Genomic DNA, 17563 nt, shown 5'->3' with positions numbered 1-17563 from the left:
TTGAACTACAATAACACAATTATAGATATTAAAAAATTACTTCTGCAATAAAAAAATCGGAACGTTTGAACAAATTTAACGAACTAGGACTCGTGTTGACCGTTAATTAATTCCCTACAAATCAACGAAGTCATATTTTATATTTGTCTTTTCGATTGATCAGAAAAACGTAATCAGTGAAATAATTATTGGTTGTAAATGGTCAACCAACGTCTTGATAAACAATCGATTTTTAGACTGGCCGTTACTTTCAGTTCAAATTTCGAATTACAAATTCGGATTATTAACGATTTTAAAGCCCTCGGATACCATATTACAAGAAAATTTGATGATTTATTTAAATTTTGAACCCCTGTAATTGATCCACCATTACAAATTTTGGGAGTCTGACCTTGGATTTGTTATCGGTGACTCAAAAAACTTACGGTTATCAATTTCTACCAAAATTGGAGTATTTTTAGGTTTTCTTCCACCATACTAGATCGCCGTTTTGAATTTTCCTACCTGACTTCAGATTCGTCATCAGCCACCCGACCGATCTACGAGTGTCAATTTTCATTCGAATCCGAATGTTTTTATTTATTTATTTATTTTTTTTTCAGCTTTTTGAATACGCCAAAGTTAAATCTCGCAAATTTGACCTTAAATTCGTGATTGGCGAAACAAAAAACGTCACGGTACTAAATTTTCGTTCGAATCCATCCGTTCTCAAGATATCGACATTTATATTTGATTTCATGGAATTTAGCTATCTGAATAATCGAAAAATTATATACAAAATTTGTTTTTTTTTATATTTCGAGAGAATTCAATTGCGAACAAAACGAGCCGAACAAGTTCATTAACATCGTTCAAACGACGCAATCTTTTTTATTGTCAAAATGATTCGATAATGTGATCTCTTCGATTTTAACTAAAAACATCATATTTTAATTTATTTATTTATTTAATTTTTTTTTTTTCTTTTGCATCAAGGAAATATCATTTAAACTAAATTCAACTCGATTACCTTCGATCTCACTTTAATTCGAACCTTAGTTACACAACATTTCCCTCTTCACAGGTTTTTGAGTGGAATATAGAAGCGATGCGTCCGTAATTGGGAAAAAATTGGGAAAATGTTTTGAAAAACAAAAAAAAAAAAGTGAAATAAAAATCCACCGTATTACGCCGTCACTTTATTTTAGCCGAATCTAGGTTGACCAAAAAGAAAAGTGAGAAAGGAAGAAAGAATGTTTATCGCTGTTGATTAATTCGCTGTGCCGTAGCGTCAACACTTTATTGGAGTAATTTACCACGGAGATCGTTACGAGTTTACGCCGTTATCTACTCACCAAGGGTGGATGGAAGGCTAAACAAGACCGGGAATTACACGCGAGATCAACACCATGCTTGGGCACGACTTATATATGGGAAATTCCATACGGAACATTCTTCATTTTGTTGAAAATTTTTTTTCTGCAATTGTCCCAAGCTTAGAAACGGTGGACCGAATTTTTTTTCACATTTTTTACTCGTTTAGTTAGCTGTTTATAAACATTTAGTGTCATTTTGCAAGAGATCGTTTTTTTTTTTTTTAATTTTCAAAAACTGTAGTTTCTTTTACAAACGTTTCAAAATAGGGCCGATGACGAGCCTATTTTTGTTTCTATTTTGTATCAGCACTTTAGTCTTTTTTTTTTTTTTTTTTTGATCAACTAAAACATTGTTTAAACTGTCTAAAAATCCTCTAGAAATTCTCAAAACTTCTATATTTCACTTTGTTAAATCATTTCTAGACCGTTTTCGGTATGAAGTTGACGGAGAAAAAGTTGAATCTGCCAAGCAATTAAACGAAGATGACTCTTTTGTGGTACCGGTACCTAAAAATGTTTCAATTGCAGGTAAAAAATTGAAGTTTCGAGGATTTTTCGGGCGTTTTCAGCACGTTCGAAAAAAAAAAAACAAAAAATCGGCCCACAACGGCCTCGTTCTCGTAATATTTGCAATAAAAAGTAGAGTTTCTGAGCATTTTTTTGTTTTCATAACAATTTTCAAAAAGAACCTTCTCAAAATGACTTTAAATATTTACAAACAATCAAATATTAAAATATTATTATTGTTTACAAACAATTGAGTAGTTGAATGAAAAATCTGTGAAAATTCAGGGTTCTGCTTTGGAGTTGGGAGAATTGCAGAAAATTTTTTAAAAGAAAACAGAAATGATCAGGTTCAGACGTTGGTCGAATTCGCATGGAATTTCCCATATACAATACTGTATCTATGACACACGTTCAGGGGGTTTGTCAGAGTATTGGTTAAATTCGATCTACGTCCTGCGGCGTTGCCGTTCGTTTATTGTCTTTTTACACTGCTCGACGGGGGATTTTTTTTATTTTCTTTTTTCCTTTTTTATTTTTTTATTTTATGCTACAACAATAACGACGGAAAAAAGAACGGATATATTTTAGTGGCAAAACATAGGATAATTATTGCCAATGTTTATTATACCTGCGTGTAAATGCGTCGATATCATTATTTTGCACTGAGCAAAAATTTAATACATATATTATATATGTATATATGCATAAAACACATTCGAAGACGAATCAAAAGCAGCTGTTGTTAAAAATTAGATCAGATCGAATCAAACGCTGCAGATTATACTTTGGTTATTTTAGTTCATCCGTGGATCGTTCAGCAACTCGTTTCTTCGCTACATAGTTGGTGTAGACAAAACATTGTTCCACGTGTTAAATCTCGGCACAAGATATTCGTATCGTTCATACTGAGAAACAAACAATTGCTTTTCAAAAATCGCTTTATCGGACGTATTCCCACGTTTGTTTTGTTTAAAATTAAGCTCAGGTACTAAAAACAGTTACGAAACTCGAGGTTCAAAGATGGAATTGATGAATTTACGTAGACGCGAGTTTTGACGAATACAACATCTTTCGAACGATAGGCAAGAGTTGCAAAATTCATTCGGAGTTGTTGAAGATTTTATTCTTATTTTTTTTTTTTTTTTTTCTACAAAATTTTGTCTCCTTTAATCAAAAATAAGGTTGGAATATTTTTTTCTAAAGGATTTCTTGATCCTGTATCGTAAAGCAATATGGAATGAATAATTTTTATTGTCGTAATGATGATTAATGAAACAATAAAATGAAACGTGAAAAATTCTGTTAGGCACGATTAATTAACCTCGATACTATTTTTTGCGTAACATATTTCCTTGTTTCATGAATTTTTGGTTAATCGATTCCTTGTCTTCACTAAGAAAATAGCGACGGAAGATATAAAAAGTATGTGAAATAATTCTTACAGTAACCGAACGCATTCTGCTCTGCACTTTTAGTTTTTTTTTATTTCTTTCTTTCTTCATCTTCAAAGAATAAAGATACACGTTGTTTAATTATGGACATCGTTGTCATTTTTCAATCCCGGAAACTATTAAATTTTCCACCTCACACAATTATACGCCGCAGTGTGATAACATTTGTTAGGAAAAAATGTATGCTTCAAAAACATGTGTCCAGAAATTCTATTGATTAAGGTCGCGTAGCGCTCCTACCCTTACCGACCGAGCAAACTGACACTTTTTCTTTTTATATTAACTAAACAAACGAACGGAAAGAGTTTAAATTTCGACGGTGCATCGCCCGTTTTTCGTTCGTTTGTTTACTCAACACGGTATGAAAATGGGCGAGTCTGCTCGGTCGGTAACAGTAGGAGTATTACGCGACCTTAATATAATTTTTATCTGAGTGACAAAAAAAAATAGATTTCAATAAATAACAGTTAACTATTGGGATCTATTATTCGTCACGATGTGTTCGCTACCGGATGCGGCCGGTTATTAGACCGCGTCATTCACCGCAGTAGAATTACCGCGCTGCTATGCGTACAAATGTTTACGATAAGATCACGATAACAAAGACCTTTACACGCTTCCGGTCTGTATCTGTGATGAAAAAAAAAAGAAAATTAAAAAAAAAAAAAATAGAACACCAGACACGCACAACGTGTATGATCAGCGAGCAGACGAATCGCTTCATTCAGCGAGAGGAAAAAAGGAACGCGAACATATTTAGAACATGAAAGAAAGATTCAATGTAAAGTGAATAAATTTTCGTTGCTAATTCTTGCTGAATTTTCATTTTCCTCGTAATCGTCAACCGAAAAATCTGTTTCTTTTGAGGTTTTTTTTTTTTTTTTTTGGCCCTCCTCTCACTTCTTATGCATTATTTATTTATATTGGTGATGAAAAAAATTCCCGTGACCTCTCGAAACGAAGTTCATAGATATAAGGTTATCAGTTGTTTGACGCGGTTTTAACGTCGCGTGATAAATCGAATTCCTGTCATCGGGAATAAATGAGATGTTAAAGCACGAGTTGTGAATTGGGAAAATTGGTTGGCCGAAAATTTATACCTTTGATTCATTTTATTACCAAATAAATAGTACTTCCGGTATTTGTAGAATTATTATATTCGTAAGCTGCAAAGATCTGTTCGAAAAATTTAATAAATACAAAATATTGGAAGTGTAAAGGAAAGTTTCGATGCTCGACTTTTAATCACTTCGAAACTATTCGAAATCTGGTCGATCTGTTCGATTTCACTCTTAGACGGATCATTTTATTCGGAATAGTCACTGTACCAGATTTTTTTTTTTTTTTTTTCATCACTGCATTACTCTACAAATTTTTTAAATCCATCACAAGGACACTATAATTCATTCTTCTGAAGCAAGAAAAAACATTCAGTTTTCGAAATAAAATATTTTCACGCAAGATTGAGAGTACAAAAAGACGTTGTTTTCTCTTTCTATTCTTTGAATCGTGTCTTTTATTTTCATACATACCTGTTCAAAATTTATTCCAACAAACATATCGCGTCTCTGAATTTGTAACTGATTTTTCAAAATTCTTTCTCTAATCTCAAGACACACTCATGATTTTTTACAATATTTTGTTTGCAATACTTTTTTTTGTTTGTAGTTGACACGCTGCCCGGTGTATTCCAAAATTTGAAAAAAAAATCGGTCAAACAAATCGGAGATGCGATATTTATTATACTGTAAATAGAATCGAAACAGTTATAAAACAGTAAATAACAATTAAAAATACACGAAAAAACCGTCCGTCGACTCTCAATCTTGCGTGAAATAGTATTTATTTCGAAAACGTAGATTTTAACAAACTTTGTTTCTTCTTTTTTTTTTTTTTTTTGTTGATTCGTAAAAAAAGTGAATTCGAGTGTTTTCGAGATGGGTTTAAAAATTCGTCGGGGTATAAATGACGAGTGGAAAAAAAGAAAAAAAAAATTTAAATATCTTTCGACAAGCTTTCAGCGGTCCTTCTTACACAGGAAAAATCCTTGACGATACAAAATAAGAAATTCATTGTCAACGGTCTGCCGATTTGGCTTGGAATGTCCCGTACGCGTTTGGGCGGATATGATTCGCAGATCGATAGTTGTAATTTGGATATCGCCGAGGGTGTGCCGGCCTTTCCTGGGCACCGTTTCGATTCAGCAACCCCTCCGCACCCTTTCATCGGCCGTGGTTTGGTCAAGGGCTGCTTTTAATACAGCCTTAACCCAGTTGCCCTTTCACCTTTCCGTACGATCTTCATCTCAGCGCCGTTGCGAAGGTCGAGGTTGAGGCTTCGTTGTACGTTTTAAGGTCACGGTGTGGAATTCTCATCCTCGTCATGCTTTTGAGAAGACGATAAATTGCGGAATTCAACGAAAGAGCAACGAAATTCCTCATTGATATTTTTATTTTATATATTTATTCGCGGTTTGTTACGTAGAATAAGTCAAAGTCTAACAACGCAACTTTTTTTTTTCACGTCAAATCACGCGTATCAATAATTTAGTCTAGAGTTTATTACGCTGTTTAGATGTATTTATATAAATTTTTCATCTTAACGAATGTTTTATAAAAAAAAAAAAAAAAACATCGATTCTGGGATACGAAAAATTTTGGGTCAGGGGCCAAATTGTTTTGAATTTGACATTAGAAATCAAGAAATAATATCGTAAATTAATTTTCACGTAAATCCGGCACAGATTATTTTACAATATTCGTCGTTCTGAGTCAAGTTAGTTAAGAAAAATAGAGAGAAGTGGTATGCTGGACGTAACATTAGAAAAAAAAACAAAAAAAAAAAAAAAAAATACCCCACAGCCTTTTTATCTTCGATTTGAAATCGGTGAGATAAACAAAAAATAATATATCTGCCCGTGAGAAAATACTGATGGATAAAATGTTTTGTACTATATAGAATATGACAGTTTGTTAGTACGCAAATTTGAGTTAATTACATGGAATATAATTTTTCACTCGAAAATTAACTTTCGAAACAGCGAAGAGAAAGAAAACAAAGAGAGAGAGAGAGAGAGAGAGAGAGAGAAAAAATGTAACATAAACAAGTTGCGTTTTTTTCATCAAGTATCAGATGCGATATACGTTTTATTTTTGATGGCATCAAAAAGGCAATTTTAAGTAAAAAGAAAAAGACATTTTTTTTTTCTTTTTAATTCTAACGCGACACCTTTTGATTTTGCTATAAATTTTCGCGGGATATTTGGCGGTGTATGTATCGGGGACCGTATGAAACAACTGGCATCGCGGAACTCGACATTCTTGACGGGAAGAAAATATATTTTTCCAAAAAAGGTGAATCAAGATACATCCTCGTTCATTTTTTCCATGAACTATTTAACGCGATACGTGTTACACTGGCATGGAATCAAAAATTTAACATATATCGCGTTAAATAGTTCACGGACGAAAGGAATCGAATATTGCCAATTTTTTTTTTTCATACGTTTCCAACACACTGCCAAATATAAAGTTTTTTTTTTATTTTTTTTTTTTTCTTTGAAAATCGCCTTTTTCACGCCATCAAAAATATAACATGTATTGCATTAAACGGTTCATGGAAAAAGATGTCAAAAATTTTTCCCGACCTTGATCTTCCGCGATATTATAACGGTTCGAAAAAAAAAAAAATAAATAAAAAAAAAACATATCCGAAACGAGTAAATTAGAAAATCTAGAAAAAAAATTCACAGAGAGTACCTTCAAGTAGTACTTGACATATTATCAATTATGGAACAGATCCGAGAGGATGAACAAAAAGTCACTGAGTTGGTGGAAAGAATATATATATATATGTCTATATATGCACGATTCCCGGGGCGTAGTAGAAAAGTTCGGATTGAAACTGGTAGATGCGACTCTCAGTCCACCCCGAATCGATATCACAACCGGGTAAAAAGTAAGGTTTCGGTGATTGCGTGGGTGTGCAGAAAATACGTGTACATATGTACATATGTATAAAAGTATATTATGTGAAACGCAGTCACCATGAATCGCTGTACAAGAACATATATATGTAGGCTTAAGGTTTAGGAATTTTCTCTTTAGCCTTGATACCGAAAATCGGATTTTCACGATGGGTGAATCACAAGGGAGAATTTCGCGTACGATGAACAAATATAATATCATCGTGAGATGTTATTTGGAGATGATGCGTGGAGACGCGTTGGCGGAAAATTTTGGCGAATTTTTAGACAGTTGGTTTTTTTTTTTTTTTTTTGGAACGTCGCTTGGTATTTTTACAAGCATTGCAGGTGTTTGGAAAAATAAGTTTCATGCAATATTTAAGTGTTTTAATGAAGACTGATTTTATTTTCCGCAAAAAACGAGTTCGAGCTGTGAATCTTACGGACGGGTGTTAATTAACGAAGAATTTATTGGAATTCCATGATGTTATCGATAAATGATGAAAAACGCGTTGAAATCAAAAATGAAGATCGAAATGATTGAAATTGAGATCGTTTTTTTTTTTTTTCTTCACAATGTAGTATTTATCGTCGAATGTTGATGAAATTTTCCAAGTTTTCTATCCTGAAAATAGAGAAACACGTGTAAACATCGGAGAGGAGTGAGAATGAAGTTAGTAAGGTTACCGTAACGACGCATAAACATTTTTTCTAAGCAGGAAAAATGGCTGATTCGTACCTTCGCGACTTTTCGAAATTTAGTAAACCATTTTAAACAAAATATACGGTTTATTCTGATAAAGCCAACTCCTTGAAAGTCATTCTCAAATTGTTTTTACTGATAATTTTTCACTCCATTTGAATTTTGCGACGTGATGAAATCTTATATTCAATCTAACGAGTGAAACTTTCGTTTCGAAAACGAAAGTTCTCAGTGTAATTTTGTTCTCATTTCTAATTTTTTGGGTTATTTAACATTAATTTTTTTTGCGCGAGAAAAAATATTTGTGTTTCTAGAACAGTCTCAAATGTTATGCAAAAAGGTGTATCTAAAGCTAAACACCAATTATTGCAAAGCCGTGAATTTGAAAAACATTCGGCGTTCACTGCCGTGGAAAAATTATGAAAATTGTTTAAAAAAATCAGTTATTTTAGTTGAAATATACAGAATGAAAATAGGTCGGAGAAGGAATAATTTCCTAGATTTAATTCTCTGAAAGAGATGTATTTTTCATCGCGAAGCTGGAAAATTTGGTTCTAATAACGAATTGTTTGATCGATCGTTTTATCTTCTTCGCGTGACATTACGATTGATCAAAAATTTATACAATCCTCGGTTCTTTTGCGATTCGGATGTTTTGACAAATTTACATTTTCCTGTTGTTCAGGGTCTTGAAAACGTGGCAAGTTTCGCAAGAAATACTTTATTATACGCATGCAATGCGCGGCACATCGGTTTTGAAAAGTGTGCTACTGTATTAAAAAACAAAATATAACCCACGAGTTTCCGGTTTTGCAAATCTCAATACACGCGTAGATCTTTGAGTAACTTTTTTATTTGTTTTGTAACTTTTGTTTCTTATTTTTTACAAACAAAATGCAAACTAGAAATTCAGAAACACTTGTTCAAGATATCGATAAACTTGGCAATATGAGAGGGGAAAAAGATTCTACGATAATCAGATAAACGCGTTTATTCGAAATGAATAAATAATTACTCAACGTATTATAAAATCAAATAATTGGATGTTTTAATTGATAAACGTGAAATACAATAGATTCACAAAAGCTCTCAAGTCCACATTATTTGATTATTACGGGTTTACAATCGGTTATGGATTTTCGTAATTTTTACAAATTACGTACAATTGCAGAGATGATTTTTATATCGGCATAACGTACCGTTTTATTAATATTTAATTACAGTAGCCGAAAATTGCTAGAATTTGAAGGCTCAAGGTTACACAATTTACGACGAGTGATGATTCACGGTTTTCACTTCTTTCGAGTCGTATAACATTAATTAGCGTCCGCACCACGTGACGCCAATTGTCCTTTATTTAGCTTGTTGTTTGATAATTGATTTTCATTGATCCTCCATGGTTATATACTTTGACTTTTTTTGCGGTGCGGAAAAATACTGATTTTCAGCCTCTGTCTGCACCGCGAGAAATTTTTAGTTTTGTAAAATTACAAACACGGTCCTTAACTATTTCCATTTTTTTTTTTTTTTTTTTTTTACTAGAACCATAAATTTTGAAACAGTTCCAGGCAGAAAATTTGTACGATTAGTTTTTTCAAATGTAACCAGTGAATACAAAATTAGTTAGGTACTATTCTTTTAGATTCCTAACTACTGGAATAATTTGATGTGACGTCTTATATAGATGAAAAAAAAAATTTTTTTTTTTTTTCGAACATCAAACAAACAAGTTCAACGTATCGGTAACCCGATGAATGTAACAATGACAATTATAATTACACTAAATAGTAAGTTTTGCCAAGTTTTCCTTTAATTTCAACAGCATTTAAACCGTCCTAACTGCAACGATAACAATTTTACTTGAATTTTGAAAGGTTTAAGGTGTAACAAATGAATTTCTTCTCAGTACACGTGCGAATTGAATTGCAAAAATGATACCGAATATCGAACCAACCGCTTCAGCAATATTCGGCGGGATATATAGATTCGAGACTTGAGTTTTGCTCTCATTCTAAAGCACTTCAAACGTGCTTTCATTCTATAAATACATACTTTATTTGGCAGCGACGAAAAGTTCCGTTCGCGTTTATTGTCGGTGAATATACATGTATAACGTACGTTGTATATATTTATATATATATATATATGTATAAAAATTTTCCCAAAAATGCAACACTACACCAATTTTTACATAGCTAAATTGGTAAAAAAAACAACGTCGCCTAGCCTTATTTATTCTTTTTTTTTTATTTTGAACAAAAATAACAGAACATGAGTAAAAAGTCACTGTATTAGGAATTACGGGCGGGAAGAAAAAAAAAAAAAAAAGAATTATGTAGGCGTAATATTATATACATATGTTGTACTTTTAACGTACATGAATCAAGCGATCTTTAATTATTTACCGATACTGGAGTGTATAATATTATGTAACCGAGTTTCATTATTTTTCAATATTTAATTTTATTATTTCTCACCTGGCGAACTCTTTTTATCACCAGGTGAGATTGCTTCGTTTGGGTTTATAGTTGTTTTTTTTTTTTTTCTAAATCGTAAAATCTGGTACTTCGACAAAGATTTCGTAAACGTTTGGTTCAACGTTGCGATGATATTTTTTTTTATTACAAATGACACCGTTCTTTCACATCGAATTATTCGTGAAAATTTTCCTGATATTCTTTAAGTTCAGTTGACATATAATTCACAAATTTTCAGAACACGATTCTTCGGATTTCGAATTCGATTTTTCGTGTCGCGTATTTCACCTGATCCCCTGTTATTATAGGAGTACGCATGCGGTATTCGGGATCTGAAATATTGCCAAGTCTCGGAAAATTACTCGAGGCAAAACTTGTCGCGGACTTACCTCCAGTTTCTAAACGGTACATCATACTTGAATAGCGAATTTCTATCCCATTTTTAACCGGAAGTTCCGGATCCTTAAATACATTATTTTCACACGCGTATAAATATACATATATTCGAAATAAATACTTGACCTAATATTTTGACACAGCGTTTGTTTGCTCAAGCAAAAACCGACGAGTTGTAGTAAATTCGTAATGTAGTAAAGTTGACGGTATTCGGGAATTGTGGCTGTAACAGTTTTGCTCCAACACTTTGAGAATACGCGTAATGTTGTTTTCTGAAATTAATTGTAAGCCCTGACAAAATTTTGACATGTGTAGTAAAGTTTTAAACAAAATATACGCTTAAATATTTGTCTATCTGCAGTTTGTCCAAGTTAAGTCGATTCATTGATGTATAAAAGAAATTGTCATTGGATGCGGGAATTGTTTCTTAATTAATTCACATACAAAGCGGTTATTCAACGGTCGAATAGTCCGTCGGGTGCTACAATTCAATGCGCATGCACTACGATTCGAAAGAAATTATTTGCCAGGGCTACCAACCGTCATGAACGTAACCTAAAAAATTTTAACAGTTATCACTGACAGCTGTGAGATTACTTTGAACTTTTAGGGAATTTATGAAGGTTGGTCGCCCTGAAAAACAACTGATCTCGAATTTTAGCGCATGCGCATTGCATGTTTGTGAGAAAATTTTGATAGTATATTTAAAAAAAAAATGAGGAAATATTCGTAATCATGTATATGAGTAAATATACAATCGTTCGATGTCACAGCGGAAATTGATTTCGTCAAAACAATAATTTTTGTCAACGATTAATTATTTTCACCGCCTCTCAGCGACTAGGCATAATTGATATATATATATATATGTTTGTTTATCTGTTAGCCGGGTTCATTCACTGCCGCTTTCATCTTCTTCGTCTGTCGCAACAATTATAATTGCTCATTTCATTCATTTTGTGCGTCTCTCGATATTTAGGTCGTTGGCTCGTCGTAATTCCTATGAAGACGCGTTGTTAGCAGCCAGCTGTTTCACTTTATACTGACACATCGTTTGGTCAGATAAAATTTGTCGAAGCTTGTCTTCTTTCCCTTTGCAGTAAACAACAAAGGAAAACAAAAAAAACAAAAAAACAAAAAAAAAATGAAAAAAAAAAGAAGTAAAACTAATTTCGTAAAGTTTTAAAATAATTTTCTACCCAACTTCGAACGCGACTATTGACGATTTTAACTTGATTACATTTTATGTGTGTATACTGTGTAGTTCAAAAACCTTTGCTTTATAGCTAGGAAAAATTATATATTTTAGGTTGATACGCAACACGCCTTATAACTCTTAAACAGCTTACGTAATAATATTTACATTTTCTTCAGAAATAGCCCAAGTTTGCAAAATGGGAAAACTCTCGGGTTATCGGAGAGATTCCAAACTTTTTCCCATAGGCGCGGAAATTCAATCCTTAAAATTTACTCATCGATTATGTATTACAGGTTATGGTGATATTTGAGCTTGAATAAAACAAGGAAAGTGAGAAATTTTTCGCTCCGTGCCATCTAGCGACTAGATTCGTAACTTCGGTACGTAAAAATGCGAAAGATGGTAGAATCTATGCTCCGCTCAGAAATTGTACGAAATATTCGCAAGAGCAGAGCGTGGTGCTCTGATATATTAGGAACGGTAAGACCTGGATGTCTAAAACTTTAAAATCGAAAACTTGGCAGACGTTCAGGTGTCAATACCACGCTGTGATAAACGAAGTGAAAAAGGAAAGAAAGAAGAAAACACATACACAGTCAAATCAAAACCTTGGCCTCAACTCGCATTCAAATTTCGGGGAAGAAAGAATTTTCTTGTTATCACATACCGGTCGATTTTGACAAATTTATTTATCTCCGACATCTAACTCATTTTAAACATCATTATTATTAAAGTTATTTTTATTTTTAGTAATTAGTCATTGATTTTCGAATACAATGTGAAACTGAGTCACACGATAGTCGAATCTTTGTAGTACTTTGGCAAACAGGAATAATTTATGGAAATGAAAATTCGTAAATAAACTCGCTTGACGTTTTCATTTCGATCGAAGGAAATTACGATTGAACGCGAAATTTCAAGTCTTTACGATCATTTACAATCATTTAAATATACAATCAATTATCTGCTCAGTTTTGCATTGTAAGAAAGTAATCACCAGGTGTTACACGATTAACAATAAGAAGTTTTTTATTACACGTTATACGTATCTTGCTGTGAATATTGAAAATTACATCAAATTTGAGAAAACTTTTTATATGTATGTGTAATCGTAAAACAGACGTATAATATACTTTATACTTGGTGAAATGAGAGATTTTACAACCTCGTTGAACGAATATACATATCGTAAATCACCGATTCCGTACGCGTACGTTTTGTATACGTATATATGTATATATATATTAGGGTGATTCAGAAGAAAAAAAATTTTAAATAACTGATAATCAATTTTTGCAACAATGAAAAAATCGTACACTTTAAAAAAAATTTTAGCAGAAATCTGCTCTGAAATTGTTTTTCTCGTTTTATTATTTTTTTTTTTTAATGGTAAAAGATGGTTCTTTTTTCATTGTTGCAAAAATGAATTATCATTTATCATATATTTAAAGTCCAGTGTATGCTTTACAAAAAAAACTCATGTACAATTTTTTATAAGACCGGTAGTTACGCTATAACATTCAAAAAAGGTCAAATTATAAGTAACTCAACTTTTGACAGGCTGTAACTTTGACACAGTTTGTTTTACGAAATTTTGACAAGAGACTTTTTTTGTAGAGCATTCAATTTCCTACAAACATATGTCTTTAGATTTTTTGTACAACGCTTCGTTAGCTGGTTATAAAAACTATAAGAAGCAAACGACATTTTTCCTATGTTATTCTTATGGAAAATCGAAAAGTGCGATGAGCCACCCCTAAATATTAAGATTAAAATCTAAAATTTTAACTGGTGTCTTTGTATACCTAAATGAAACTTTTGAACCTGTTTGGAAAAAAAAAAAATTTTTTTTTTTCCGAATCACCCTAATATATATACACACATATGTATACACGAAAAATATTCAAAGCTTTAAGTGATTCGCGAATAATTGTGTAAAATATATTTGAAGCATTTGCATGCAGCCGATCGTTGAATCGAAATAACGTTATTTCCAACCGTTCGATAAATGTGCCACAAATAAAAGTCATTATCTTGTATGTGATTTCTCGCGTGTCAATGTAATGTGATAATTATAGATAATCTTTTAATAACTCTGCACGTTCTGCGTGTAGAATATACCTGTATATGTACAATGTATGAAGATAGCAAATAATGCTTATATCCATAGAAGTACAATTATAAAACCACGCAGATGTGTAATCCAGCAGAAGGTGAAAAAACGAAGTTTGTTTCTATATTTGACCAACCGACTTAGTCATCTCGATGTAACATTGTAACAGATCGATTTGCTCGTGCAAATTAATCGTTGTTAGAAAGAAAAACCTTAAATTGTTCTTGGATTTATTTTTAAACGATCACATGCGTAGATCCATAACTAGAAGAGATGGACAAATATCGAATATTAGTTTCAATGCGTAGAACAAGATCGACTGTATTTCAAATTTTTTCACACGATACTTTAGTTAATAATTATTAAATATTAGGGTATTTCGTATCGTACTTAAAAAAAAATTTTGCAGCAATTATCTTCCAACTTTCCGATTGAATGGATCTAATTCTTCGACTTTAACTCTCATTGTCGGTCATCCTTTATATCGTAAATTTTTCATTTTTAAACATTATCGGTTATAATGTTAATTTTAATTTATAGGATAGAATCTTACTCAAGCTGTAGAGTGGATTAAAAAATTTCCGCGCAATCGACTCGTAGAAATGAAACATCGAACCGATAAAAAGCTACAACAGTAAATTATAATACAAAAAGCAATGCTTCTTGAATTTGACAGATTGTCAAAATTGTAGAAAAAATAAATTAAACGAATTAATATATAGCATTGTAAAAATTGTTGCAGCTCGCTCTCTCGAACAAAGCGGCAGGATGGGAAAAAAGTTGATAGCATACCTCCAGGCGCAGCGGAAACAGATTCACTTGGACCAGAGGTCAGAATCGAGGGTCTCAGGATTGAATCAGCCGACAAGGAGCCATTCTTCTCTGAAGACAATGTGCCGACACTGTACGCCAATACAAATGCTGTTATTCGATTGTTCGGTGACGGATTGTCAAGCGAGACAGTGATTAGATTCACCGATGTCGCCGCTGATCGAGGCGAAAATTGCAACGAGTTAAAAACACCAGAATATCAGGTGAGCACCTTTAAACTTGTAAAATTAAGCAAAGTTGTTCGAGCAAAATCGTACGGAATTGGCACTAAAATGCTGATCTTTGATTATTTGTACAGAATTAGTTTGATTAAATTTGCCTGATAGTTGCTGGATAAAATCTTTCAAACGTTCGCGTTAATCTTGACAGTAAAGTATCGTATCTAGTTCTTGATTTTTCTTATTCATATATTTACAGGTATATGCGCTGGGAAATATCACCGGATTGATAAATGTTAATTTTCCCCCGAATCCAACGATGCATTTTTACATTTGTGTCAAAGACAGAAGTGACGCAGGGATTTTTAAACATCAGGGTCGTGATTCTTGGAACATGGTAAGTTTCTCTACTCCTCGGAAATTCTACTTCTTTTACTGTAAAAAATACAGACGTATCCGGAATTTTTCTCGTTATATTAAAGTAATAATCGCAACAATACGACGGATAAAGCGATGATGCGTCAAGAATAACACAGCGAAAAGACCGCGAAATGATTGTTTCAGCAATTGTTCGTCATTGTGGCGAATTTGCAATTTACCTTATGACTCACTGTCTTGATGAATTTCTATTAAAACTTACCCGCTTGCAATTTCAATTCGCCGCTAATGTATTTATTTTCACATAAAGATTGTTTTTAATCAATCTACAGAAGAACCGAACTTGGAAAGAAAATTTTACAGAGTTTAATACTCGTATATTATAAATTTCGTATCTCGAAAGATTCTTCTATTATTTCTTACAAGTAGCAACGATTCTTATTGTTTCTTTTCTACCGTACATTAATTGAAATAAATTTACTAACCGTCATCCTTAATTAGTTTCAATTGTCTTGCAGGTTGACAGTTACGAAAAAATGTTACCGCTCTGGCTCAGTATTTGTATAATCGTATTCTGCTTGTCTGCTTCGGCCCTCTTCTCTGGACTGAACTTGGGTCTTATGTCGATGGACAGAACGGAATTGAAAATTTTATGCAACACCGGTACAGAAACGGTAAGACAAATTACGTTTTAACTCAAATAGTAACGATAATCGCAGGTGATGTAGTAATACGAATGTCTGAAGCGCAACTAAGAGTATACTTCAGAGGGTATTAGAATAGATTAAAATAAAAAACTAATAGTAGAAAACAAACGCTCGATTGAAGTTACTGAAAGTAAGCATTCATCTTTCCTGCTTGATTCGTCTACCGTATCGTCTTATGTAATGGAAATATTTGGAATACGTACCTTGTGCGTACGCGTGATACAGACCAACGAAGTGTGCACGACGCTTTTCATATTTGGCAGACCTTGAGCCGTGTTAACACTTGAACTTTGCTCGGGAAACAAAGCTGATGTATCAGTTGATGAACCGGAGCCGGTTGCTCCGTTATAATGTAGTTACGTGTCAACTACGTTGAAACTTTTGAGAAAAATCTTCTAAATCTGCATTAAGGACATATTTTTTAAGGAAAATTATGTGTAACTTCACATCAATTACTCTTTATCCTGGATCGCATAATCGTTGGAAATTATAACACAGAAAGTTTTCACGTTCTTTTACCCTCTTAGAATTTTCACGATCGGTTATAAAACATCTATATTTTGTTCATAAAAAGAATTCTGATTCAAGTTTAATAGCGTAACAAAGATTTTACTTCTTCACAGGAACAAAAATATGCCAGAGCTATTCAACCGGTCAGAGAACACGGAAATTATTTACTTTGTTCCATTCTTCTCGCTAACGTATTCGTCAATTCAATTTTCACAATTTTATTAGACGACTTAACGTCTGGTCTCATTGCTGTGATTTTCTCTACTGTGGCAATCGTCATATGTGGTGAAATATCCCCCCAGGTTAGTGGCAATTTATTTTAAAACCAAGAAAAAAAAAAATGAGTCGCTCTATTTCCTCTTTCCTAGCATTACTTCTTCTCTTTCCTTTTCTTTATTTATAATCTAATTTTGTTTTCCAAATATCGCATGACACAACGTATATCTAACACGTTTTGTAACGTGATCGATTAACTTTTCTTATCCTTTTTCCTCTTAGGCTGTCTGTAGCAGACACGGTCTCTGCGTAGGTGCGAAAACTATCTACATCACCAAATTCACTATGATTCTGACCTTTCCGCTGAGTTATCCGATCAGTAAGTTCTTGGATTGCTTGCTCGGTGAAGAAATTGGAAATGTCTATAACCGGGAACGCCTGAAGGAGCTTGTCAGGGTAAGAATCAACAACTTTTCAATAAGCCTATCGCGAAGATACATGATAAAAAAAAAACTTGGGAAAATCAAAAAATAAAATGAAAGAATAATATTACTATTAGCGTTAAGATTTAAAGTAGAGATGCGTATGAAATATACTTT

At 32.9% G+C, this 17563-nt stretch overlaps 1 protein-coding gene across 4 annotated transcripts in view; it reads left to right on the top strand.

Annotated features, from left to right (window-relative positions):
- LOC107223579 (unextended protein) overlaps nucleotides 1-17563 on the top strand; it is a 49434-nt gene that overhangs the window by 20410 nt on the left and 11461 nt on the right. For all 4 annotated transcript variants that reach the window (XM_015663295.2, XM_015663294.2, XM_015663293.2 and 1 more), the window contains exons 2-6: nucleotides 14907-15198; nucleotides 15413-15550; nucleotides 16050-16205; nucleotides 16862-17050; nucleotides 17247-17420. In XM_015663295.2, the coding sequence (XP_015518781.1) occupies nucleotides 14907-15198; nucleotides 15413-15550; nucleotides 16050-16205; nucleotides 16862-17050; nucleotides 17247-17420 (949 nt within the window). The remainder of the gene's footprint in view (nucleotides 1-14906; nucleotides 15199-15412; nucleotides 15551-16049; nucleotides 16206-16861; nucleotides 17051-17246; nucleotides 17421-17563) is intronic.

This window comes from Neodiprion lecontei, chromosome 3, assembly GCF_021901455.1.
Source record: "Neodiprion lecontei isolate iyNeoLeco1 chromosome 3, iyNeoLeco1.1, whole genome shotgun sequence".
Lineage (NCBI taxonomy): Eukaryota > Metazoa > Arthropoda > Insecta > Hymenoptera > Diprionidae > Neodiprion > Neodiprion lecontei.
Note: the sequence above shows the minus strand (reverse complement) of the source record. Positions and strands in the feature narration are given on the sequence as shown.